At 41.4% G+C, this 27,945-nt stretch overlaps 1 protein-coding gene across 2 annotated transcripts; it reads right to left on the bottom strand.

Moving 5' to 3' along the window:
* Positions 1–16,704: 16,704 nt before the first annotated feature.
* On the bottom strand, positions 16,705–26,381 carry LOC143362469 (F-box only protein 39). 2 transcript variants are annotated; one of them, XM_076802674.1, is made up of 7 exons: positions 26,015–26,381; positions 24,088–24,320; positions 22,816–22,980; positions 20,940–21,166; positions 18,787–18,945; positions 17,963–18,127; positions 16,705–17,120 (listed from the first exon to the last, which is right to left on the bottom strand). In XM_076802674.1, exons 1-7 carry the CDS (start codon positions 26,204–26,206, stop codon positions 16,969–16,971), a joined length of 1,293 nt encoding a protein of 430 aa, XP_076658789.1. In that variant the 5' UTR covers positions 26,207–26,381; the 3' UTR covers positions 16,705–16,968. The 2 variants fall into 2 exon arrangements, with proteins under 2 accessions (XP_076658789.1, XP_076658798.1); XM_076802683.1 differs by having other exon boundaries at positions 24,088–24,344; positions 26,015–26,150.
* Positions 26,382–27,945: the final 1,564 nt, after the last annotated feature.

The raw sequence follows: 27,945 nt of genomic DNA, 5'->3' as shown, positions 1-27,945 counted from the left end.
TTTTATTCGCTCCTCCCCTTTTTAGTGTATACGCCACACATCCGAATCTCCTCATGTGCTGTATATTAGGCACTCTCTCATACCATACTTCATACGGAGTTTTTCCATGTACTTTTGATTTAACTCTGTTTCGTATGTATGCTGTAGTATTCGCTGCTTCTCCACAAAAATTCAACTTTAATTTTGAATCTGCCAGCATTGTTCTCACAGTCTCAATTATCGTTCGATTGCATCTCTCGGCTACTCCGTTGCATTGTGGAGTCATAGGAGGGCTCAGTTCATGTATAATCCCTTTTCTTTCAAACCATTCATTTAAATCCTTGCTTACAAATTCGCCACCGTTATCGGATCTAATTCTCTTCAGTTTCAGCTCGGTTTGGTTCTCCATGTTAATGATCAATTTCTTCAGTTCTTCTGCTGCTTCAGCCTTTTTATTCAGTAATCAAATCAGTGTGCCAGAGTTCCATTTTTTTTTGTCCTCACTTCTTTCAATCTTTGATGAGATTTTCTGCATGCCTTCCCTTCTATGCATGATTCGCATTTAGTTTTCTTATCCTCGTTCATCCCTGTTACCAGATTTTCCTTTTTCATTTGTTCGATGACTCCTCTATTCGCGTGGCCCATTCGTTTATGTTGGAGTTTGTGGGTGAATTCAGCGTACGCTTTGGTGGAACAAATGAAATATGTATATTTGTGAATATAACGATCACACGTTACGGAATATTTAATGTTATCAGCTTATGTCACGCAGACTATACTTCGTGGACTGTTCGTTCGCGACTGCTGTCTCGCTCGCAAAAAGGTTTTTCGCGTTACCCTGATCGCTCGCGCGATAGGCGCTCGCCCTAGCGTACCAGGACGCATCTCCTTGCGTCACACGGTATGCCCGCGAGTTTGAACTCACGCGGACTACAGAAACAAATGCCTTATCCCTTTTAAAATGAACTTCTAGCCCTTTGTCGGTTATTTTGCTTACTGACAATAAATTTGTTCTGAGATCGGGTACGTGCAAAGCATTGCCGAGAAAAATATTCTTTCTTTCGCCGAAAACGTCGGCTTCTAAATGTACCGTTCCGATTGCAGTGACTTCGGTTGACGAATTGTTGGCAAAGTTCAAAACACCGTGATCCGCGATCCGCGATCCGCGTATTACCTACTTCACTAAAATTATGTAGTTCATGACATAAATGTGACGTCGCGCCACTATCGAGGCACCATTTTCGATCGCTTTTTCGATCGCAGTCGATCGAGTCGGCACGTGAAGCGACAACGGTATTCAAACATACATCTTCGGCACATCTCGCGGATTCTCTATTGTTCACTCTCGCGTAGCATTTATTCGCGGTATGACCCACACGGTTGCACTTATAACATCGAATTGCAGATTTATTCGGTCGTTTAAATTTTGGATTACCGTTCCTATTGGGCGCTGCGCTCCGCTCTCGCCAATCGCGCGCGTTCGCGTGTTTTTTCGCCAACATGGCGTCCGACGACGACGATGTTGTCACGTAATAATCAAGAAGAAAATATAAAAAAAAACTTTATTGCTCAACCGGAGTTGAGTACCACTGAGTTAGTTACAAAGATTATTACAATGATTGAAATACACGGAGAACGTACGTAGGCGATACTAAAACAAAACTGAACGCTCGTGCCCTGGGGCGGCGGCCTCTTATACCGTCGGAGACAACTGACCGCTGAGGATATTTGATCCCTTCTTATCAACAGGACTTCTCCGAAGGTGGTGCCGTGTGCAACGAAGGTGTTGCCGTGTGCAACGAAGGTGTTGCCGTGTGCAACGGGCCATAATCAGGTGTGGTCCCTGTCACATTCCCCCCTTCTTAGATTGAACTTAGTCCCTTAAGTTCTTTTTGAGGATGCTCTTCTTGAAGCGGACCCGCTGGGGCTGTATCAAGACTCTTCCTCCCTCATTGTCTTCGATTGCCAAAGGGCGGCTTACAGTGGTGTACAGGTTGATTGGCGCACTCGGTTGCGTTGGTTGGAAGTCGTTGTGGATTTGTGGCCCTTTCTTGATCTTACAGCAGAGCAGGTGGAAACAGAGTTTTCTGGGGACGCAGTTCTTCAGGCAGTCGAGTAATCCTAACTTGTTGAGCATGTACAAACCTATCAATCCTACCGATACATATCCTATTATTTGTAATGTACTCATACCATACGATCGCAAAGTCTTTATTCTATGTTCGAAATTTAGCTTTGATATTTCGCTATCGAGTTGATCCGCGGAAGTTCGGTACGAGGCAATGTTGCTTATAATTTTCGGCGTGTTTTTTTTTTTGGTCTTCTCCAAAATGTGAATGTAACTATCATTGTTATTAAGTTCTATGGTTTTCATTTTCATATCGTAAGCCAGTTCGGTTTTGCTTTCGCCTATTCGCATGTACTCGTTATTAAACAATAAATCGCATGAATCGTTAGAGCTAATTATAGATGGTCTGTCAATGGTCTGAATATTATGTTTTGTGGAACATATCGCGTCAATTTCTACTGGTTTAGAGGGTATCGCTAAGAATTGATTTTCGGCGTGCGCGGCGGTACGTAGCTCTGGTATCTCTTGTCTGGAATAACGGGTGGTCTGACCATCGCTGGGCGTTGGCGACGGAATGAGTCGTGGCGTTCTTCTCGGAGGTATCTCTCCACATCGGCAGCTTCCTTTTCAGCTTCGATCAAAGTCGTGGGTTTGCTGGTGAATATCATGTGTCCGATCTCTCTCTTGAGACCGTTTATGTAGATTTTCGTAACTCTCTTCATGGTTGCCTCCATCATTACTCTTCTGGTTATGGGTTGTGGATACTCGTTAGTAATGGCGTACGTTAGTTTATTCAAAGTTTTACGGAATCGAATGTTGAAATTCTGCACGGTTTCGGTAGCTCCTTGCTTTATTTCCCGAAGTTGTTCGCTAAATTCGTCTGCAGAAGCCTGTGTGGCTACATTAGTACGCAGTGCTTCGTAAAGCTCGGCATACGTTTCAATATTCATGTTACGAATGCTTTGTGCTGCTTTGCCTACTATCTTTCCTACTTTAATTGCTTTCAACAATAGCATCCGTTCCATACACATGCTTCGAAGTGATTTGACTTCTTTAATAAAATCTTCAACTCCTACATCATCATCTCCGTTGAGCGTCGGGATGTAACTTATAGCATCCTTGGCTCTCAGGTTAGAGCTCTGCGAGCTCGTTTCGCCAGGTGCATTTTCTCGCGTTGGGGCAGGTGGTGCAGTGGTTTTGATTTTAGATCTAATCACGGAATCGTCTTCGGTCGTGACGGAAGTATAATCCGCATCGTCATCTTCAGTCATGCTCACGCCCGTTAAATTTCTGCCTCATGATTCTAACTGAATCTACACTGTCTCTCGAACTGTTGCTAGAGAAGCTATCTCTCCTAGTTCTGTACGTTATAAAGGGATCCAGAGTTACTTACTTCTGGTCTTTTCTTCGTTTTGCGTGGTTCCAAAGGTGCACGTATGCAGCTCGTGGTGTGGTCCGCTGATCCTCTGGGTCGAGTGTTCCCGTGGGCCGAAACGCGTGATTTCGTTTACACTGACTCTAGTGGATCCTGGCAGGATCGCCAAAATGTCACGTAAATTTTAATGGAATGATATAAAAAAAATGCGAGTTCTTCTGGCGTACCAGAAGATACCTTTATTACACAGTTTTTACAATAGTAGCACGATATGTCGCAGGTTGGAGACGAGAAAAATTACTGACTGTCGCCAGGTCGAGTGGTCCTATTTATACAAGTGGTTATTGAAATTCGACAACCGACGGTCGGTGTTTCCTGGGAGCGATAAGCCGGACCGTTTACGTCTAGGTCTGATATCGCCTGGTGTCGGGTGAACCGGCAGGGCTGTTAATTGGAGTCACAATGACGACGCCCCCGCGCGTATTTCGTTTTTTCACGCGTCGTTCTCCTCTATAATTTTTATACGTAGGGCCTCGGGCTTCGGTAATTGGTCGCGTGACTCGATGGCGCATCGAAAGTTCTCGAAACTCGCGGGTAAACTATATAGCAACATGATCGCTAGTAAATCGGGATGTACGTTTACGTCCATATCGGCTAATTTATCGACGGTATTGAAGAAATCATTTAAATGCTCACGCAAGTCACTGTTGTCCGCCATCCTTTGCAGCGTCAGCTTCTTCAGCAGCGTGGCTTTTCTGGCCGGTCCCGTTGATTGATAGATGGCTTGGAGCTTTAGCCATATTTCGTTCGACGTCTCGCAATTTTTAATTTGTTTCAGCTCGCTCGGTCTGATGGCCAAGATAAGGTCGGACATAGCCTTGCCGTCGTTTCTCGTCCATGCGTCCGTGGCGGCGGCATTCTCGTCCGTAGCCTCTGGTTTTGCAACTGTTCCGTTTGCATAGCCTGACACAGATCGTTCCTTATTAGGATAGCTTTTATCTGGAGCTTCCACGTATCGTAATTGTTTTTATTTAATAGTTCGATTCTCACTGTTCCCGGTACACTCATTGTCGTTCTGCACGTGGACGGTTACGTCGCTCACGAGGAAAAGAAAAATTAATGTTTTAAATACTTTTTAATCGCGTATCTCTGGCCCCATAACCTGTTAGGATTAAGGATGGAGAATGTACAATGACGAGAACACTTGTGTGATAGAAAAACCTTTAATCAAATATAATTGTGAATCCGACGCGGTCAAGCGTACGCGCGAACAAGACGCGACGCTCTCACAGAGTAGTGGGAGGACGCGACGAATAACGCGCACTGATATATATATACTATGGATTCGAGATGCCGTGAAACGAATTGAAGTGGCTTTACATGCCAGCGCCGCCAGTTATACACCGGTGTACTACATCCCCCCGTAGTCCTCTTCACCCCCGCGGTGCTCTATACTTGCGAGGGAATCAGCTTAGATGGCACCACGTTCACGGCACTGTGGAGATTTTAGAGAGAGATATATTGAAGTGGTCTGTCTGTCGACTTCCTCTGTAGTGGTACACACCACATCGGTGAGCGTAGACTCAGACTGTCCTCCACGAACGTGGGGACTGTACGATGAGCACGAGGTACAGAAAACAGGGTCACCAGTGGCCACAGGCCACACGTTCTCGAGAGAGAACGCTTGCAATATATGATAGTCCAAGATGGACGCGCCACGTGTTCGCGGCGAAGTCGGAATAGGTTAACTGCGTGAGGCCCACACCTCACGATTAACAAAGGCGTCAGGTAACGATCAAATAACAACGTTTATTCGCCGAATGGCAACGAGGAAACTCGCGAAACAGCTAGACGCGAGATACAAGGTCCGTCCAGTACGGACAGCGTAGTAACACCGTTATATATTGTTATAGTAAATGAACACTTGCTTTTGGCACACAAACAATATATTTATATAATGTACTATGATATTATACAGTGTGAAATAAACACGTGCGTACAGCAGACTTTCATACACGGAACCATCCTGGGACTACCCGTCTTTCTCTCTCACTCTCAGATGAAGCTCATCCACGCACTCTAGCGGTCAATACGCGCACTCTTGCATTATACATGCCTACACTCTATCCAACATATATCAAATTCAACTCCGAAAGACGCGACTATCTACGGCGGCGTGGTTTTCACGAAAAAGAAAGAGTCGTCGACGAGACGCTCCTCGCCGCGGAAAACGCGGGAAACGCAGGCGCACTAACGCGTGCCGCATGGCACATGCGCGTGAGCGCCGCCGGCCCCACAGCACTGTGGGGATTTTGGACGGGTATAGCAGGCACCGGTATAGGGATTTCCCCGGTGCTTGTGGCCCGCGTAGAGTGGTGGAGAAATCACCAGCCCGACATTGGCGAACCAAAGGTCCTCCACGATTCGTGGGGACCGAAGAGATGAATCTCGTAGCAAACGAGTACTCAGGGTCACCAGTGGACAGAAGCCACACGTTCTCGGACGAGAACGTTCAAGATAAGAAAGTCCAAGATGGACACGCCACATGGTCGCGGCAGGGAAAAGAGGTTATGTTCGCGCGGCCCACACCACGCGAATAACACACGATGGAGAACGATAGAATCAACAACGTTTATTTAGGAGCACGGGCAATCGGTCGCGAACTCTAACTTGAGTCGCGACAATACTTAATGTCGACCGGCACGGCGGAACACTATAATTTCTCGGAGCGAATATACAACGCGTCTTAACTGTACAACGGTTAGCCGTAGAGAGAGCGAGTCGACGACGAATGCGACTCGTCCCATGAATATGAAAATCGGCGCAGGCGCACAAACGCGCAACATACGCGCCACCGTGCCGCCGCCCCACACTCGCGCGATAGGCGCTCGCGATAGGCGCACGTACCAAGACGCATCTCTTTGCGTCACACGTTGTGACCGCGAGTTTCAACTCACGTGGACTACATGTTGTCCTCTTATTTTATTTTCTAATTTTCTATTCGCTACGGCTCTACGGCAAAGTGCAACAAATCGGTTTAAAGCGCTAATGGAAGAAAATTGTTCAAATGTATCATTTCTTACTTGCAAGTAGGTAGTGTTTTCCGCGCCTTCCGACTTATTTAAGATTGCATTGTTTAAATTATTTTGTCCCAGCCCTGCAACCAGAAGGGTTGTCGCAACTCGTATTTTCCACTGGCTCTCATTTTGAGTAAGCCATGTGGGTCCTTGTAACCAACGTGTGTTTCTAACGAATTCACAAGGATTTTGACCGCGAGAGAGATCTCCGCGGGGTTGTCGTCAGTAGAAATATGATGCCAATCATTAATGTTCGTTTTTAACTGAATTTCTGCTACGCGATTGGCCACGGATGTTTTTAGACCACAAATGAATCTTGCTAAATGTTAACTTTAATGCATCTGCTACCGTTTTAACTAAATTTGATAATAAGTAAGCCGCGCATAATTCTAACCTAGGTATGGTCATGATCTTAACCGGTGCCACTCGAGATTTAGCACATAACAATTGTACGTAACAATTGCCAGTGTTATTAAAGGATCTTAAATATATATGTAGGATCATACGGACTACAAAAAACTTTTGGTATTTTAGAGAATGAATATATTTAACGATAAAGAAACAAAAGACAAGACAAGGGATACACAGAGATATTAGAAAGATGCCTCGAAGTGCGCTTCTCCACGTCTCGACGAGAACTGCCCGATGCCGAACGTTTCTCAAACTCGCCAGCTCGTCCACATTGTTTGTTATCGCAACGCCGTGGCCTCGTTCGGGCCGCCTGGGTCCGCACGAGTCCTTTATTCCCGCCGACAAATATTAAACGATGCCGCCGAACGCGCGCGGAACGAAGGCACACGGAAACGACACAGTCGCGCACGAGAGTTTATCTTTCACGCGCGGCACTATGATTTTCTCTCTCCTCCCTCGAATCATTCTCAGACACGCACTGAACCTACATAAATATAAAAACAAGGATCGGCTGAGCTTTGATGAAACCCAAACCTTTTTACAAAACCTGAAAAGTGTTCAGTCCAACACCTTGGAGCTTGTTTTAACCCGTAAAGACTCTTTAATAGTTTACAAACCCCCGCTGTCCCATCATTAAACCCTTCCGGTTGCATCAGAAAAATATTCTCTTCTAAATCCCCATATAAAAATGCCGTTTTTATGTCAAACTGTCCAAGATATAATCCATTATGAGCTGCAGTGGTTAACAAAAATCGAACTGTATCAAAACGTACAACAGGGCTCAATGTCTCTTTGTAATCTATCCCTTCCTTTTGTGAATAACCTTTAATAACTAATCGCGCTTTGAAACGTATTCTACTATCTTCATTAAATTTCTTTACGTAAACCCACCTACTACTAATAACCTTTTGCTTTTCTGGGTTTTCTACGAGTATCCACGTCTTATTTTCATGCAAAGAGTTAGTACGAGGTTATAGTGGAGCGGCGAGGTGAGTATAGCGGAGAGAAGAGCTGTGCGGTGAGCAAAGCGATGCTGTGCGTGTTTATAGTGACGCGGATAGTGTCACGTAATTAATCACGAAACTTTACAAAAAAAAAAAGGAGATGTTGAGCCGCAGACCAACACTCTAACTCTTTATTCACAGTACAATAATTACAATATATATTCACTTTGCGGTACGTATGCTTACGCGCACCCTCGGCTCCAAATCAAGACTAAGGAGTACGCTTTCGGGCGATCCTTATATACTAAATACGTTATCTAATCTTATCGATACTCGGAACGGATCTTTTGTGCGTGGGTACCGAGTATAAAGGGTTAGTCATGTGCTAATTATGTGGTAGAGGAATGGGTGATAACCACGATTTCAGAATGTAATATGTGTGGAATAATATATATTTAAACTTATGGGTAACATGGCTTTTTATATTGCACTCGCAATCACATGGCATACATACCGGCACAAATTATAGAGGTAACGTCATAATGTAAGTCGTCACAATAGCAACGAGGAACAAACCATTTACTTTTTCTTTGGTATGCATCGAAATGTCGTCACGAAGACTTCGAAAACTCATGTTGGCCGACAATATTTTTACTAAATATTATTTATTAACTTCAAATTGTAAGACGCAGAATTAGGAAGTGGTCAGTCCATCCTATTAATAAAGATAAAGAAGAAAGTGAGGAATTTAATCGTCTATATGTCAAAGAGTTCTATCGAAACCCGTATCGTCCAGCGGTTCTGGGGTAAGTGCTGAGCGGTCTAACACAGTCCTCTTACCAGAAGGCACCCTTGCCTTTCCCCACTCCGTGGTCAGATCCTTCATAAGGACTATCTTTGTTCTTTAAGGTAGCAGTACGACGTCGGGTCGCCGGCCATACTTAAAGATTCCAAACTTTCCAAACATATGTCAACGAATGCGCCCCATCGAGTACCTGAACGACTTCGAGTTGCCAGACATCATCTGGGGTTTGTCCGTCGACAGGAACTACGGCTTCGAGAGGCTACGCAAACCCCCGACCCTATCATAAATTAACCGAAAGCGGACTAGCGTCGGGCTATCTGCCTTCGATTTCTCCCCAAAACAAACTGTCGCTAATATATATATATATATATGTAAGACACAAATTTAAATTTCGCCAATATAGGATTTGGAATTATAGGTTATCCGTAGACACGTATTGATGCAGAAAATATACCTGGTTTTAATAAATAAACATATTTACAGATTAGCTCACGGCTAATAACATATTTCAAAAACAATTAATAATATTATACCTGAATCAATACAATTGTCATTAATAGTAAGTAATAAATACTTTATTACTGAAGCTTGTGACTCTCACTCTCTCTACGTTGCCTCTTACCACGTTGTGCCAATTGTGTGACTCAGGCGACCAAGTTTGGCGCGTAGATACAAACTTACATATATATATATGCAATATCTTATTATTATCTTAACATTATCTTAACCTATGATGAGTCCGGTGACGTCGTCAGCAACACGTCGACTGTCCGACGTGACACATCAGTATTTGGGAAGGTTTTCCTTCCGTTAACACCTCACCCCTGAGAAGTCGGCGTAAACGCGCTTCCACTGACGTGGAAAAATTCGATATAATGCGCGGTTTGATCTGATCAAACAGATCCTGAGGCTGCGGGGTCGAGGAGAGAATATCCTTAATCGCGGCTACCTGGTCGAACGACAACGCAGATACGACGACGTCGGCCATCGTTTTCTGCGTGGTTTTAAGCGGCGAGAGATGATTCTACCTGCATAAACCATTGCGACGGATCCTCGCGGAAAAATGAGGGAATCTTCGGTACGCGGTACGAATCTACATGCTTCTCGAGAAGCGATCGCAGGATTTCTTCCTGACGAGGAAGTGGTCCCGGCGCAGTCATCTTGACTATAAGAGCAAGTATGCGGTGCAATAAAACAGGTTCCGCGGCGATGGATGTTAAACTTCCCCAACAGAAATGTGCGCGCGTCGAGAATACAATGCGCCCTGATTCGCTAGCGCAAACGCAACGATATTTTCAAATACGCAACGTGACTCCACCCGTTGAACGCCTCCTTCAAGGAACAAGATGGCGGCTTCACGGCACTCACTCGCTTCACTGACTCGGCGACCGGGAACGTTTACTTCCTTCCTTCTGGTGATCGGAGACATCACGTCGGGGTCACCAGTTGTAGGATTAGTATATATCTCTCCCACGGGAGAATATATGAAGCTTCAGGAAAGGTACCGAAGAACGTAGCCTACTCTACGTTTACACGGAACCACGTGGTTAGGATTTTAATAAACTCACTGAATTTGTAGTTCAACGAGAACCATTTAATTGTATTTTATTTGTAACTATAATTACGTCCGTCGTATCGGTACGACGGAGAATATGTGTACAACGAGGTAAGCCTTTTTTTCCGTGGGAAAATGCTTTACGCATACACCGACTCCCTGGGGGGAGTCGGGGTTATGCGGGACTGCCCTCGGGGGAAATCGCCAAGGGGTACCCACTAAAAACCCACGCCCACCTAAGCTAAATGGGAGGTGCCTGGATCACGCGAGTACTCAACAGGACACCTCCCAGCTATCATCATACCCCGGGGGAGGGGTTAACCTCCCCCACTGCCTACGCTATAAGACCCCGGGCGGAGGGACCCGCCCGGTGTCCCCATCCCTGGAGCCTTCGGATTGAGCTTCCCGAGCCCCAGCTCGGTCCACCCACAGCTCCCGGAGTCTTCGTGCCCCGCTCGGAGCCGGTATCCCGAAGGAACCAGCCCCGGCCGAGGCAAGAAGACGCCGCCACCGGAAGGAAGGGCCGTCGGAGGCGCGATCCGGCACGCCCCGACCCTACCTCACCCAATACCCCCCACGGATCCCCCTCCCCAATCGGGGAGGGACGGACCGACACCCCCCCACACCGGGAAACTAACCCGGGGGGTGTCGGCCTATCACGGGGGGAGCTATGCTCCCCCCCGGGGGCCCGGGTCAGCTCACGCCCCGGGCCCCCAAGTTCATCGCCCCCAATGGTGGGGGCATAACAGGGCGCGGGGAAACTCCCCGCGCCAACCCCACTCCGCCCCCCACCACCGGGGGCACACGTTGACGCGGGGGAGACCCCCGCGCCCTCCCTGCTGTCGCCACCCCCCTCCTGGGGGGCACACGTCGGCGCGGGGGTCGCCCCCGCGCCCAAATACTCCTCGAGGAGCCCGGGTCTCTCTCCCGGGCCCGCTCGGTGGCCTCCTTCTGCTCAATAACATCATCGCAGAAGGAGGCCACCGCCTTCCACGACCTCACACCGTCGACCATGTGGTCGACCACGGTCGACAGCGAGAGGTCACACCCTTCCACCGTGGCTCTAAGGACACGGCGCGGCTCAGCCCAAGCTGGGCACTCCTCCAGAGTATGCCGCGCCGTGTCCACATCTTCGCCGCAGTGGTGGCACTGCGCAGTCGGCTCCCGCCCCATTCTGTGCAGGTACTCTCCGAAGCAACCGTGGCCGGAGAGCACCTGCGTGAACGAGGTAAGCCTCGTAACGCAGTAAAACAGGAAGAGTTCAGATATATCCGATCGCAAAGAATTACTATTTCGAATTGTGCGAGGGAAGCCTCGCGTAACGGTCGCTACGAGGACCGTTGGGAGTAGGGCTGCCAACTCTTTAACGGTGATCTCCCTAGGCGCGACCTAGGGGAATGGTGACACCAGCGCCATACTCCCTACAGGGGTGTAGGTTTAAGAGTCCCGCGGTTAAATGCCTAACCAAGATGCAGCATACTCTGCACAGAACCACTAGGAGACTTTCTACTGATAACGACTAACACGTGTATGTAACGAAACAACTTTATTCGACTCTGGTTCGATAGCGTTGGATCGAGACGTCTGTCTCGATCGAGAGTCAGGCAGCGAGAGAGTAAATGGCGGTTCTCTCGCCTGCGTTGCCCGAGGTTGGCACTTCCAACCTCGTCGGAGCGTATTCTCTAGGCGCGTGCCTAGGGGAATGGCGCGGCAGCGCCAATATCCCCCCCCCCCCCGAGTGTATACGACATTTAAATTAAGCACTGTTTTTACAAGAACAGGTCTTACACGTACTGCATGCACTTACTAACTATGCGTATATAGTTGCGTACATTTACAATCTTTTAATTTTTCTCGCTTCGGCAGCGAATGTGACGCGCTTTTTATTCGCGTACGTGTAGGTTTAAGGGTCCCGCGGATAAATGCGGAACCAAGATGCAGCCTACTCTGCACAGAACCACTGGGAGACTTTCTATCGATAATGATTAACTCGTGTATGCAACGAAAACTTTATTCGACTTTTCTTCGAGAGCGTTGGATCGAGACGTCTGTCTCGATCGAGAGTCGGGCAGCGAGAGAGTACCTAGGCGGTTCTCTCGCCTGCATTGCCCGAGGTTGGCGGTGCCAACCTCGTCGGAGCATATTCTCTAGGCGCGTGCCTAGGGGAATGGCGCGGTGGCGTCAATATTCCTACACCCCCCCCCCCCCAGTGTATACGACATTTAAATTAACCGCTGTTTTAACAAGGAGAAGTGTTACACATACTGCATGCACTTACAATTTTCTTTTTGTAATTCTACTCGCTTCGGCAGCGAACGTAACGCGCTTTTTATTTGTATACGTGCGGATCGTGCTGCTTCCCGAAACGACTGCAGGGTCGCCGGCAGCTTCTAAGTTCGATTCGCGAACTGCGTACGCGGGTTTTACATTTTCAACAGATACCGGACGCGGTTTACAATTGACCTCGATTTCGGTAACTCTGTCGTTGACGCGTTTCAAGACTTTATGCGGTCCAGTGTATGGACGTTCTAGCGATTTCTTGAGAGTGCCTGCGCGACGGAACACGTGCGAACATGTTGACAAATCTTTAAATATAAACGCGCGCTTTTTATGTCGCTGTCCCACAGGGACTGGTTTCACTTTGCGCATGTGATCGCGAAACTCTTCGACGAATATTTGCGGGTCGGACGGACCGTCGTCGGGAAGAACAAACTCTCCCGGAATACGTCGTGCCGTACATGTATTCGGCAGGTGAGGACCCGGTGTCCATCACGTTGTTTCGCAACCCTAACATCACGGTAGACAGGACTCGTGACCATTGCGTGTTCGCGTGACACATTATCGCAGTTTTCAGGCAGCGGTGCCATTGTTCGATCATGCCGTTAGAGGCAGGATGGAACGCGGTAGTACGTATCCGGTGACAACCGCGTAGTTGCAACAACGCTGTGAACAATTTCGATTCGAACTGACTACCTTGGTCAGTCGTTAACGTTTTTGGCACGCCGTATCGCGAGATCCAGTGATCTACAAAAGCTCTACACACGGTGGTTGCTTCGATATCCGGAAGTGGAATGGCTTCGGGCCATCGCGAGAAACGATCGATTATTGTAAGGCAATAGCGATTGTCATCGGAAACCGGTAAAGGACCGACAATGTCCATATGGACGTGTTTAAAGCGGCTGTCGGGGGCTACGAATTCCGCAGGAGCCACGTGGTTATGCCGCGTTACTTTGGACTGTTGACAGTCCAAGCAGTCTTTGGACCACTTAATAATGTCGCGATGCATGTCCGGCCAGACGTAACGTTTCCGAATTACCCGATCTGTGATCTTAGCACAGGGGTGCGCAGGGTTGTGCAAAGTGTCGAAAATCTTTTTTCTAGCCGGCTGTGGAATGTACGGATGCAAGGTTTCGCCCGTGAGGTCGCACGCGATCGCAGTGTGGGAAGGTCCCCACCTTATCTGTCGCAGGGACAACGAGTGGTCAGCGGAGCGCAGTAGTTCCTTAAGCTCGTCGTCGCTCTCTTGCATTTTGGACAGTTCATCCAGAGAAAAGTTCGCGGCGAGCCGCAGCGAGTCGATTCGCGATAATGAATCAGCAACGACGTTTTCCGAGCCAGGGAGATGCTCAATGTCCTCAATGAGGACAGCCAGGATTCCACGCAAATAAATATGTCTACGTTAGAGAGACGAAAGCGAATTTCTTGGGATCTCCGCAGAATACTTCTGGCATTGCAGAATAGGATATTAAGACACTTATGGTCAATTTACTAAACTTAGAATGAGGAAAGAATAGAATATATTAACAATAACTGATTTACGCTTCTTGAAATTCAAGGGAGCACGATTCCGTACTGGAACTCGCTTCAGGGTCGGAATTCACAAGTTTTTTAATAATTCTCACAATACGACTTTTAATCTTGCGTTCAGTAAGTAGATCTTTTACAACCGAAAGCAAAACCGGAATGTCATTTGTATATCTAAGCGCGTTAACAAAGGTATTCGGATTATCGTAGCGGGTATACAAAAAAATCTACCAGTTTGTCGAAATCTACGTGGTACTTATCAATTTCAGCGAGAATTTTTTCTTTAGCGGACTCTAATTGTATTATAATGTCTTGTTTAGATATTTCCGATTTCGGAGATTTTCGGAGAATTTCTGTAAATAGCGAAATTCCAAACCAAAACAAAGTAAACACACTCGTCGACAGCTCCGCCGCAATAACACGTCCTTACTCGTCGGCTGTTCGCACCAGTTCACACCGAACTCAAAGGGATAGGTTGTCGTGGACTAGTCGATGCCTGTTTCATCACCGATTTCCTCACTACTATAGTGTAGTAGTCTCTTACGGGAATGTCAGGAATAACTCGTAATAACTCTTAAGGGGGCCGGCATGGTTTGAAATCTATATACGTATGCGAGGGTCAAAATCTAGACAAACTGCCGCTTCAATATCGCAATGAGCAGTTTAGAAGTGGTCAATTGTGTTTCCTAAAAGTGCAATCTACGTCTGTATAGAGCCCAAATTGCGAATTTCAAGTATGACGTCACAAGATGGCTGCCGCTGAGAGATTCTCTTAATTTCGAGAGATTTAGTGTTCGTATCGAAAAAAAGGCTCTATACAGACGTAGCAAAGACATGTACAAACACGGTGGTATGCATTTTTAATTTATTACTTACTTATTTAAGATATAAAATGTCTAGAAAAAAAGGCACAGCGTAACATAGCGTGACAGTCAAGGCCAAATGCCTGCCGGCCCCCTTAAGAACTGAATTTAACGAGGATAGTATGAATATATATTTGGATTAGAAACTACACTGAAACATAAGTACATAATATGCGTGTACTTTCCCCTAATGGCGTAATTGTTTAATCGTGGCATATGGCCGGGATCTCCTGCAGGAAAAAAACATGTGGTTTCAAGAAGGGAGTAAGAGACACGTACGGGGTACTTTCGAAGTTTTTTAACATGATATAGTCTCCTACTGCCTATGTATAAGGGGGCTTATGTTTTTTATCGAAATATGCCTTATTATAACTTTGTGATTTGACATAGTTCTCAGCTGCATTGCGGCGACACGTGTTTAAATCTAATGGTTTTCGAGTAGTCCATTCGTGGATATATCCTTTTAAGTTATCAGGGGACCTTAATTCGTCGGTCCACTGCAGTGTGCGGCGGGGCGGCTGAATCTACAGAGCGATGGTAGCGTTGTTATCGCGCCTTGCTCGAATCGTGAGTAAGAGAAGGAGTAGCAGTTTAATTAAATAAAACTCGCATATTCAGCCGTGAATGCACTTGCCGGTTGGAGTTCTTTTATACGGCAGTACCGAATTATTTTTATCTAATACCGAACAATAATTAATTAATACAATTAAATTATTATTCACGACTCGAGCCCGGCGCGACAGCAACGCTACTGTTCAGTAGAGTCAGCCGCCGCGCCGCGCCGGGATCCGTCATTTGTGATTGGCCTGTCTTCTTCGCTAATAACTCGAAAACGAAATGGCGTATGACATTTTCGCAAAGGAAAAAGCTTCTTAGAATAACCCCGGGAATCGGTCCTTTCAAGGAATTGGAACATTTTTGGGGCACCCTGTATGTATCGTACATGAACAGTATCATCGAAAGCAGAGGAGATTGTCAATTTGTGATTAATTCATTCGTCGAAGCTTGTAATATACGTTTGCAATTATTGCAACCGCAATACCGTCCTTGATTTTAGTATTCAAGTACTGGTCTTTATAAATCTAGTTCCTGCGATATCAGAATTTCTCTACACTCTTTTGTAATAATAGAAAATAATTTTTAGTATTCTTCTAAAGATAATATTATCGTGATTTTAATCTCGATAAAGTCTCGATATCCAACGTATGTATATCGAATCAAATATTGGATATTCTTAAATTAGATGAATATTTTACAAATGACATTGTTGTACTAACATAATGTGATAATCTAGAAATTTAGATTTTTTACTTTTTTATACACGATTTTTATACCCTATTTATTAGAATTAAAATTTTCAAAACTGTATACTCGTCTAACTAATTTTCGACTAACAATTTTAATCAGATCCAGGGATAGTATTGTAACAACTTTTAGAAGATTATTTAAGGCTTTTTTAGATGTTTCTACAAATCGTTATAGTGGGACTATTTTATAACGCTGTATTTATTATCACGGAAATAACGTCGGTGCGATTGTTAACGATTCTATGTCGAATAAAAACAAAGGAATTCCATAATACAGTGAATTTATTACCTAATTATAATTATAATTCCCATTATAATTTCCACTTTTTATTTCCCGAAGACTCAACGCTATTAACGAGTATTATTCGAACGATAAGGTCAAATTTTTTCAAGGAATAAGTACAGTGAATCACAGTAATATTCGCATACTATTAAAAGGACTTGGATTTTTTAAAGAAGTGAAAACAGTTCATTTGCTTCATGACGTGAAAAGAAAATTTGAAACAATTTGACGGATGTACAGAAAAAATAATAAAAGTTGTATTTTACAACTTTTTTATGTGGGCCTATATTAAAAATTTAAAAGATGCGTTTTGTATATCTGTGTCGATTATACATATTCTGAAAACTTCATCAAAATCGGTAAAGTAAATTTCTAAAATGAAAAGTAACAATTGTACCAACAGAGGCAGATAACATTTTTATTTGTTGGCTGTGATATCGTGAGATGTCAATGGCATAGATACCGGTCGATGAGAGCCAAAATCGTCCAAAAACATATTAATAGAACACTAAAACCGAGGCAGGATCTTCAATGCGAAAATCTACACCTTGTTCCGCCATCTTGTGATCGTATTGGTAGTTGATGTCGTTCAAAATGATGCGATTTCGAGTGTTAACGTTACGGGGTTTCACGTGAATCGTACGAAAACCTATGGCAAATGATCACAAAAGGGATACAACGATTAATGACTGCATACAGTAGATCCGAGAAGTATGTCAACACTGTTTCTTAAGAAAAACAATCGTACGGCAATGCATTTGAACTAGAGACTTCTAGGTTTAATAGTTTCATAATCCATCGTTCATTTTATTCAAAGTTCGTGATGCAGTGGGCGAGAAACTGAAAACGCATTTTTTCTCAAAAATGCTATACACTCGAACGTCAGTGACAATTTTGAAAAATTTTCTTTGTAACTGAAACCATCATAGATTTAAAGATTCAAGCTTACTTTTTACAGCAACACCTTAAAAATCTATATATGATTTTTGTTAGTCATTTTATCGAGCTTTGAATGATAGGTGTGCCGCCAACTGTACAGTATAAGTCACCATGAGGGTTTTACACGACCGAACTTGTTCCATAAAACAGTGAAAAATATCGTACACGAATTTTTAAGCAGTTTCATTTACGAAAAGAATTTTTTAAAGTTTTTCGAGACGTTTGCAGCATTTTTTTTAGGAAAAATGGGTCTTCATTTTTCCACCTGCTACATAATGAAGAAGTATCTTAGAGGAAAAGTAAACACTGCTTTGCGAAAGTGGAAGCTTTAAGCTTTAAAATGAGTCTCGGCTTATGGTTGTCCTATTTGTTTTTACGAAATTATCAGAATTTAAATATCGACAGTTCTTCAAGAATGTAGTGTTTAAATACTTGTTGGATTCACTGTATGTATAAGTCCGAACAGAAATATTTTAGAAACGAGAGAGTTTATTTCGATCCCTACTATGCGCGACTATGTCTATTTATTACAAATAAATATTTTCTACTTACGGGTCTTGCTTTCAGCTTGGAGCTGACATATGTCCCGCAAAGTGTCGAGATTCCTCAGTATACCGTCATACTGCAATCTTGTTAAGTGCTTACAGTGTACCAACATGCAGATCAACAGGTCATCCAACATTTCACGATTATTTCTCAATTGTAACATTACTTCCGCTACAGTGATAGGTAAAATATTGTAGACACTCATCATTGCATTAATGTCATTTTTAAAAGAATTATGAGAACGTAAATCTTTAATATTTTATATTATGTTTTTATCTACAGGGTGTTGGGTAACAGATGGAAGAAAATTTTAAATAATTTTAAATATTTATGGTGACTCTTCGCAGCAATACTGTTTTATAATTATTGATTAAACTTTTTGATGAAATAAAATATTTAAAAAATTCGGAAGAATGCCCCAGTGGCAAGGTTTTACACTGTTGGCGAATGTTAATTCTTACTAGCCTTGAAACAAAGTCGAAATTTTCATTTGTTGACTGTCATTTTACATTGTCATAAAAAATCATTTCCTAAATTTTCTCCCACCTGTTGTTAAACGCTATACTTTCAATTATGAGAAAGTATTTAATAGTAATGTTATTTCAATAGTAGTTTCAAAAATAAAATAATTCCTAGATACTGACACAACTCTGACAAGAACAAGGCTGTTTCATAAATACGACCAACATTTTGTGATGCTATAGTTATTTTTCTAGACTTCTCTATACTCATATTGTTAATAAGCCTGTTGCACAATACACCGCGGAAATGTGTGCGAAATATTTGAAGGCGGTATATTTTATAAGAATTCAGAAAAATATATTATATACCTAGCGTGTTGGTGTAATGGGTGATGAGCAATCCAACGGTACTTCGGAAATTACGTGACCTACTCTGATCCCACACGTGTCCGCTGAACATTTGAAACCTAGCCAATGGCACGCTTGGTAGCAGCAAATAGCACATATCCTCGTAATGCGAGATATTAACTAGAAATCAAACTTAAAAAGCTAAATGGTGTATAGTGTATAGCAGGGATGGGCATTTTTGTCTCAATTGAGAAAAGATCGTCCCCACCATAGTGCCCACTGTTCCCTTCCAGTAAGCGCCGTTACCGTGGGGCAACGACGACGCGAGACACCAGCGAACGCGACGAAGATGCGCGCTGCATGAAAGAGTAGTGGTGAGAGAATCAGGCGTTTGAGGGGCCCCTACCGTGCTCATCACAGGTGTATACAATCGTATTCTTTATGATTTGTTTACGTAATATTCATCTTTGATACAAAATATGACTGGTATAAGTTGATTTATAAAAATTACGAGACTGATATCATTTAGATTTTTCATTTACATTTTTATGTGCTTGATTGAAGCAGCTTATTTAAGAATTACTACTGGAACCATTTTTGTAATTTCAACAATTATAAAATAAAAAATGTGAAACCAGTTATTCGATCGATCATAGTACGGTTAGTATTAAAGCAACTATGCAGGATAGTTAAAAAATTGGTCCCGACAATTTCTTTTAGTTAATAGACTTTTGAATGATTGTGCTACATCAAAAAGAACCTTCGAAAGCTTCTTTTAAATAGTAATCCCAAAAGAAAATAATAGATAATATTATTCAGTATTATTTGTCAGTTCATAATTGACATTGCTATTGCTACTGAAAAGTTAGCTATTATAAATCTTTAATGAATTATAGATTTTTAAAAACTGGATAATCTGAGTACTGAATGAGTATGCACCTAAATGTATAAAGGTTCGCAGTTTGGTAGTGTGTCTTAACACTAGAACAACCGAACCCGTCAAAATGACGGATTTCAGATTCTTTGTTTTACAATTATTCAGATTCTAAGGACGTTTTTGAGGGCACTTACTGGACACACTTATTTTTTCAGACATATTTTGTAAAAATGTCTGGATAAACAAATTAACCCTGTTTGGTACTCGATTGTTCTAATGTTAAATAAAGGATTTAACGATCACTTTTATTAGGTTGTGTAATAAATTCGTTCGCATCGATGGTGGTACGCATCAGTTAAAACTTGCAACAGTTAGAGATAACACTTCCCGAAATGCGTACGCAATGTTTACACGAATGGAATTAGGTACGGTCTAGGGTAAGGGACCCAATTACTGAGGGAGTACTAATTACTGTGCCTATATTAATTATACTTATTTTTAAAGCATATTGAATATTAAAAAGGAGATATAAAAAATATGGATATTATAAAAAAAATTTGTAGCGTTTATGGTGATACTGCTTAAAATGAACGAACCATGAAAAAGTGAATCAAAAGGTTTAAAGACGGAAATTTTAGCTTCTTGCTAGACGATCAAAAACGGAATGGTATTTATCAATGATTAATTTTTTGGATGATATTGTGAATTTAACCTTTCAAAATCAAAGATTTTGTTTGAATCAGTTACAGTACAATTAAAAAAACTTAACACATCTTGCGCGGGCACTTTGCCGCCAAAGTCTTACCGTGTTGCATTCATTCTTGCAACGCACGTTTTGTATTTTTGCAACACATGTCTATCCGATTTTATTGTAAAAACACATCGATCACAAAACCCATCGATAACAATAATCCATCAATAATCCGTGAAAAACGACTTTAGTCGCTTCCCGCTCAAGCCGTGAAATCCGCACAAAACGACTTTAGTCGTTTCCCGCGCAAGATGTGTTAATATGTGAAATGCGAACGGAATTATTGCACAACCAAATGTACAAGCCTGGGCAACTTCTTCCCCGTCGTTGTTTTACGACCCTCGCCATCAGTGTACAGGTTCGCCCACCACTGGCCATTTCATGTTACCCTACCGTGCTTTTATCAGAGGCAACCTCCTATATAGGTTCCTAGCCCCCCCCCCTTCTCCCACACTTCATAGAAGGATGGTAGAGGGTCCCAGGATTGGGAATACGACTCCAGTTGCCCTGGCCTGACTTAATACATTACTCTGTATCATTTTGTACCTATAGTGTAGGAGACTGTTAAATCGGGGCACACAATGGCCAAATTGTGCCAGGCCGTGTCCGTGACCGTGTGATGTCTGGAGTCGGAGTCTCGCACAGATATGTGCAAAATTTTTAGCAATTTTGGCGCGGCGTTTGCCAAAGCGTTCAGCGTTTGATCCGACAGAGCTGGATAATCGAGCCTGAGAACAGTCAACGCGCGAAACCGGCCGAGCATCCGCAAATATCTGAAAGTTTATTTTCGAGAAGTTAGTGAATTCGTTCCTTGATTCAACATTCTCCTTGATAGAAGCATTTCGCACATTTCCACTACATCGCGGTTTTCTAAAATATTTTCGAACAGTGAACAATTTCTAAATTCAATTGCGAATGCAGTCTCACTATAGATTAATCAGAATTGGCCAGAATTTTGTTTTTATTACCAGTAACCATAATCGATGATCGGAATTTTTTTTTTGGTTACCAATAATCTTTATTCACGAGAACAAAGTTTTTTGGTTGCAGGCTTAACTAATATCGTCGGAAAAAAACATTATCTAATTTTAAAAGTGAAAGAGCAATTAATTCAATAAATATAGTTACTACGTCTACGTATAACATAGTAGCTTCTTTATCTCCTTCAAGAGAATCTATTGGAAGAACGCGAAAGAAAGTTACAAGGAAAGTTTATCAGCGTCAATATTGAATTTCATCAACCTTCATTAAATTTATTTTATAAAATTGATAAATTTATTTATATAAGATTGTTATATTAAAATATAAAACATATATAAGCAAACATGAATGTACATACGTAAAAAATATACATGCACACGTAGTAGTGAAAGTATAATTGTTCTCCAATATTTTTTACTTTAATTTTCATTTCATATATTACCATACCCCTTTCTTAACATTATCAGCAAGGTTAGCGATTCGCAGTAGTCGAATGTATAACCAGAACGTTCCGACGATATTGATTATGCGGTAACTAAAAAACTTTGTTCTCCTGAATAATGATTATCATCGGTAACCAAAATAAAATTCCGGTCATCGATAATGGTTGCTGATAACCGAAAAAAATTTCAGTGAGTTACATTGGTTACTAGTAACCAAACAAATTATTTTTTAATCATTTTATTTTTTGGAAAATTTCGTTCAGATTTATTGATAACTGGCAGTTATTTAAATACATTGCTATCTCCGTAACTGTCGCATCGTCGAGACTGCCGAGCGTCTGTTCTACTAGTGACGCTGCATTCTTTGTAATGTACCGAACGTAGAGAATAGGGATAAAAAAAGAAAGAGGGACTGAGGTTCGACGCTTCGTCTCTCTGCTTCTCTTTTTTTTTTCATTCACCGGCCACTTTCACGCCCGAAACTTTAATTGTTTATTACACAAGTAATTTTGATTGTTATCGTGTTTGGTGTCATTTTAATTAGCAAAAACGAGACGAATACGATAGTAAAAGCTTCCTAAAAAAAATAAAAAATAAAAATCTTTTGCTCCGTTTACATTAGTGTGAGTCGGTCGTCGAGCGTGTTTACCGCTTGACTGGTTCGAAGGGTGATCCTTCCAGTGGTAGGGATAAAATTTCGACAGTTGCGGTAGATACCTTTGCGACAGTTACGGAGATAATACTGTAAATATAAATTTTCTATTCATTGATAACATTTTAAAAATAACTGTTATTTTGAACCTGTGATTTAATCGTTAGAAATTGAGTAATTGTACCACGATTTTGATATTATGGGTCTAAATAGACCCAGGCACCGCTGTAGGAGGATCAATTGAAACATGCGGCGGATCATCCGATATCGCACGATGCAAACGTTCGGATCGTCACCTTTATGAAAGGTTAGTTAGCCAGTGTTAATTATGAACTAAGTTTTGTACCTGGAATTGCTATGAGGTGCTTGCCATTCTCGGAACGCACCGCGAAGGTCTAAATATGTCAAATGTTCACTCGAACCCCTGGAAACGCTCGCTAGAAGCCGCAGGACGTCACTCACACCGAGGTTCGCATTTAGCAAACTCAACGTTTCCAAGTTGTGCTGACAGCTGCGTAATAGTATCGATTATGAACACAAGCAATTGAAGCTAACTAATCAAGTTAGAATCGCTGTCTACCCAGTCAGCCAGATCTTTTCTAAGCAGATTTCGACAAACGTCAGCACTATATGTCTGCGAGCAAACATTGTTAATTTGGTCACAAGATCTGCCTCGTAAGAAGCTTGCAACAAATTCCGAGCCTGACGGTGAACTAAATTAGCTTGGAATTTGTATGTATGCAAACAGCGTAAACCTTGTCGTTCAAGTTCTGAAAGCAAATTCAAGACGAAAGTGGAGCAAATCTTGCTCCAGTAGGAACTCGTTCTGAAGAAAGCAAAATTTACTCGGCTTTTTCTTCAAATTTGCTGTTCAATTTTTTTAGTAAACTTGCGGATTCGGGAACAAATTGTTCACTGGGTAGTTCTATTTTTTATAGGAGAATGGTGGGAAATTAATGACTATGTAGTTTTTTTTAAACAAAGTCGATGTTTATTACACCATTCCGGTCAAATTCTTGGTAAGTAATTAGTAAACTGCGGATTTTAGGCATTCGTAATAGAAATGACTAGACCAAATGCAAAACGGCGGAAATATTTAGACCGTATGTCAATGACAAACATTTTCTACGACATTTGATGATATTGCAATTTATAGTTTCAATCCATACGATTAAGCCTGAAATGTAAATTAGTCTGTGCTCATCCAAGAACATAAAAATGTACGATAATTTTACTATTTCCCAACAAACATATTAAAAAAGTTTTCAAAACAAATTGAAAGTGGGTACCTGGTCATTGATATAAGAGTTAAACTACTTGAAAATAGTGTTCTGTTATTTCCATTAAAATTATTAAGAAAAAAAATTAATGTCTACGTAGGTCATGTGTCTTGCAACTAATTCAGAAATTTTTGCTTTGCATAAAAATCCGCAATCTAGTAATGAAATATCAGTTATTTTCTACTATTCTCTGTATAGTCCAGCTAGAAATCGTCTCGTATTATTGTAGAAGGTTTTGCTGTGAATCATAATTATTTTGATAGACCTTTCGCTCGCGACACTTAAATTATACTACGTTCAAAAACTAATAGAGTGTATGGAAACTGCAGATAAATTACCCTAAAAAGTTTGCGAGGGCATAAAGGAGCTTCCCTCTGTTCCCCCATTTGCAACTGAAGATCCAGTCGGTGAGTATCAATTTTTTCAGTTGGACATTCTTGGCTCGTATAACCGTAAGGAAATCGGTACCAGCTTCGGCTTGAATGTTGCGAGTTATGCGGGCTTCACTTGTCAGAATATATGGTCGTGACCAGGCGAGCTCTAGGATACGCATGTGTTGTCCATATTTCGCCTACATACGTTAATTATATGTTTCCTTGAAACATTAAAATTATTATTTCACTGAAAAAGAATGTTTCCCATCTATTTCGAGAGTAACGCTCGTACGTTGTTGAGAAAATAAACTTCTTTTAGAAGTCTATGGACATAAAACAAATTCTACTGCATATTTCACAGAATGTTATAAGCGAAGAGACTCGATAAATTTTTAAATAAAGTAACTTCTCCTAGTACCGGATATGTAATGTTTCTTTTAAAAATATATTACCAATCTCAAGTATCGTAGGAAAGAAACGTATTTACTAACATAAATCTTCTTTTAACTTCGATGTACAATTTTCGAGAAACAAATAATGCCACTTAACGCCGGACGGTTTCAAAATAATAATCAATTCATTGTCATTATTAGTAGACTGCGCATTTCTATGCAAATGGTCACTTTTATACATCATTTTATGAAAAATAAAATAAAGAAAGTGTCCGGCATTAGACGAATTCCGTCTATGTCTTTTGATTAGTAGGGTGACCTATCCAGTGAATGAATATAATTGGTATTAAAAGAGAAAATAACGTTTATGACGCCCTCCTCGTGTTGAAAATACATTAATTCTATTGTAAGATCACAGATGTTCCACTACAGAGCTCTCCTTTTTTAAAGCAATTCAGCGCTACGTTAATTTATTTAGAAGTTGTTCCAACAACATTCCACGTATCAAAGTGATGTTATTGTGAAATCAGCAATTTATATTGTAAGCTGGTTTGATTGGTGATACTATAACAAGTTTGTTTGTATAATTATTACTCAGTGAGGTACATCTGTTCATTTATTAGAAATTGATGTTCATTCATTTTATACCAGATTTTTAATAGCAACTATAACCATCAAATATTGTTAGAATTGTGTTCTGGAAAGTGTGATCATAGCAATGGTAGAGCTTCCTTATAGAGAACAGTACTCTGAAAATTAAATACAGTAGGACCTCGATTATCCGAATCTCTGATGTCTGAAGTCTCTATTATTCTAACACGCTTCAAATTTAAAAATTGTAATTATGTAACTGTCCTATTATACGAAATCTCACGTTTTCATGTTTAGTTCGGATAAACAAGGTTCCACTGTTATGATTCGCGAATACTAATTTCAGCGGACACGCTGTTGAAGTGTTCATTCGCTGGACAGATCACCCTAACAAAGAACACTATTCAATTTATGATAAAATCGCATAGATCTGTTCATGTACATCAAAAGTATATATCAGTAAGGTCAGAAAATGTTAATTGAACAGAAAAATGTAAATATCAAATGCTACCACAAGCTACTCTGACCTTGGGAGATCAATTGTAAAGGTAGAACGAAGGAAGGAAACTATGTGAGTAACGGAGAATCGTACAACAATCTAAAATAAACTAGAATAAATGAGAGATATTAAATTAGTGGTTGATAATATTTGGAAAAATAAAAATAAAAATTGGCAAAATAAAAATTGTCTGCATTAATTGCAAGTTGCGGGAGCCACATAAATATTGGTCACTCCCTTCCTTTCTTTTATCTTTGTTTAATCAGCCAAGGTCAGAACAGTTTTACGTAGGATTTTTAACTTACACTTCCCTGAACTATGTAATATATATTTTCTATCTGCATACAACATTTTCTGCGATTTTATCACCATTTGAATAGTGTTCCTTGTAAGTGTACGCAGTACGCACGGCTAGTTCTCCCGCCAATGGAAAGTCACCCCGTAGATCACGATCGATGAGGACCGTGACGGAACGCCAAAGAACTGGCGACGAAAGTGCACGGTTCCATGACTGACAAATTTGCGCAACGTTGGCACGATCCTCACGATCGAGGTGACTGAATATCTGCGTCAGTATCAGCTCCGGCAGCTGATCCCACATCTCCCAGTTTCAGCTTGGCCCGTCTTCATCTCTACGTGGCTGAGGTAGCTGTTGCAACCTCGTTCAGGTTTCTTTGACAGCTTTCCCCGTCGTCAATATCGAGTCGATCGTCAGTCGAAGCTCGCGATCAACTGCACGAGTTCACATGGAACTAGACCCATGAAGTGCACTTCGAATCGCATTACCTACTGGTGTTTATTTCATAATTTTTAAATATATATATACGCCGTGACTAAAGACTTTTTAATAGATCCTTTAAAAGCAACGACAATTTCAATTGCAACCAACAAGTTAGCCTCAGTTACTTCATTTAATAATTTCGTTTGGGGTTATAATGTTAAAGAAGATTTTTAAGCTTCCTTTCGATACGGTACAATTATTGAAAATTCTATTAATAGGATTTCGTCGGGTAAAGTGTTGAGTAACCCCTCGAATGAAAATGACCGGGTGTTTTTGCCAAAATTCAGCTTGAATCTGCTATACCCGTTTCATATTTCATAACTTATATTTGGTGTTATTTGAGAAGCATATTTTTTATTCTTTGTTTCAAGGATTGAAAGAGTTGTGGAACTTTTTAACTCTTCGACGGTAGTGCCTCGGTCTATTTTGACCCACCGTACCAATTTAGTAATTTATGTAGTTAGCTTTTAGCAATTGAACTGAATAAATAACTATTGTATTGGAAATGACTCAGTGACTAATGTGTCTACAAGAAGTACAGTTTTCTTTCGATATAAGACGATGGCTCGGGACAGCTTTCGACGTATTGCGAATAAGGGTACCTATTCGACTTGACATTGTTCTTGAATGGGCTGACAGTTTACGGGACCCATAAAGTTATCCGACAGACCATAAAGTGGTCTGTCCATAAAGAAAAGAGAAACAAAGCTTAAAACTCTGAATGAAGATAAAAAATTGAAATTAAAAACACGAAGAAACCCATAAAACTAACAAAAATTATTAATTGTAAGATAGATTTGAACACGTAACCTTAGGTTACGAGTTCAGTACTGTACCACGGCTAGATATTTTTTGATTTCATAAAATTAAATTTTAATTATTTTTATAATTATTATCATTATCTTTGTTGCTAAAAAAACATCGTTGTCTTGTATCGAAAGAAAACTGTATCTTTAAAAATATATTTTAAAAAATTAAAAAAGAAAAAAAAATTAAAATTAATTAAAATTCATAAAGATCCTAAACATCATCAAGTATACCGTTCTAAAAATGGTTCGCTGTTCGAGGATTAATACAGTAGAACCTTGATTGGCCGAACCTCTGATGTCTGAACTCTCTGGTATCAAAATGTGTTTCATATTTGAACTATTCGATTTAAAGTGGTTCACATACAACAAAATTTATTGCATAAGAACTTCATCTAGCACTGTGCCCAAATAAGTGTACTATTATACGAACACCCATATTTCCCTGAATAGTTCGGTTAACCGAGGTTCTACTGTAGGTATTATATTCTCTTGCTGTAACAGGAACAGACACTTGATTCATCAATAAAAGAATCATCAGAAAGAATCTTCATTCTTCATTCTCCTTCATTCTTCATTCTTTGCAGATAAGGATGTTTTTAAAATACTAAGAATAGTTTTCTCGAAGAACTAAAATCCTGTAACGAAGTCTTACATGTTGAAAAAAAAATGAAAGTATGTACTGATCTTTTGTTAAGTACATAATTTGATTACTTATTTGCAACCTTAAAAATTAGATACATAGCCAAGGAA

The sequence above is a fragment of the Halictus rubicundus genome, chromosome 2 (assembly GCF_050948215.1).
Source record: "Halictus rubicundus isolate RS-2024b chromosome 2, iyHalRubi1_principal, whole genome shotgun sequence".
NCBI lineage: Eukaryota > Metazoa > Arthropoda > Insecta > Hymenoptera > Halictidae > Halictus > Halictus rubicundus.
This window is presented reverse-complemented; position numbering and strand designations above follow the sequence as displayed.